This window comes from Buceros rhinoceros, unplaced genomic scaffold, assembly GCF_000710305.1.
Source record: "Buceros rhinoceros silvestris isolate BGI_N320 unplaced genomic scaffold, ASM71030v1 scaffold25893, whole genome shotgun sequence".
NCBI classification, from domain to species: domain Eukaryota; kingdom Metazoa; phylum Chordata; class Aves; order Bucerotiformes; family Bucerotidae; genus Buceros; species Buceros rhinoceros.
This window is the reverse complement of record NW_010402273.1, coordinates 30,369-30,650: the sequence shown is the minus strand read 5'-3', so window position 1 is coordinate 30,650 and position 282 is coordinate 30,369. Positions and strand designations below refer to the sequence as shown.

At 66.3% G+C, this 282-nt stretch overlaps 1 protein-coding gene across 1 annotated transcript in view; it reads right to left on the bottom strand.

Moving 5' to 3' along the window:
* Window positions 1-282, bottom strand: part of WNT8A (wingless-type MMTV integration site family, member 8A) — a 3,710-nt gene that overhangs the window by 197 nt on the left and 3,231 nt on the right. Inside the window, exon 7 of the mRNA XM_010132588.1 lies at window positions 2-282. This exon is cut by the window's right edge and continues 10 nt beyond it. Within this exon, the coding sequence (XP_010130890.1) occupies window positions 2-282 (281 nt within the window). The remainder of the gene's footprint in view (window position 1) is intronic.

Sequence of the window (282 nt, the reverse complement as noted above, 5' to 3'; positions counted from 1 at the left end):
GGCACTGCTCGCACCGCACCGTGCAGCACCAGTGGAACTTGCAGTTGCAGCTGGCCACCACCTCCGTCCTCCTCTCCTCTACTCGCAGACCGCACTCGGTGCACAGCCGCCGGCAGCTCCTCTTCTCCCACTGTGAGAGGTTCTTGCCGGTCTGCAGGCACTCGCGGCCCTCGGTGCCGTGGTGGCCCAGGCTGGCGTTCCTTGTGCAGTAGTCAGGGGAGTCCTCCAGGAAGACGAGCTCTGTGGCATGGACGTGGTGGAAAGCCTCAGCCGTGGCCCCGC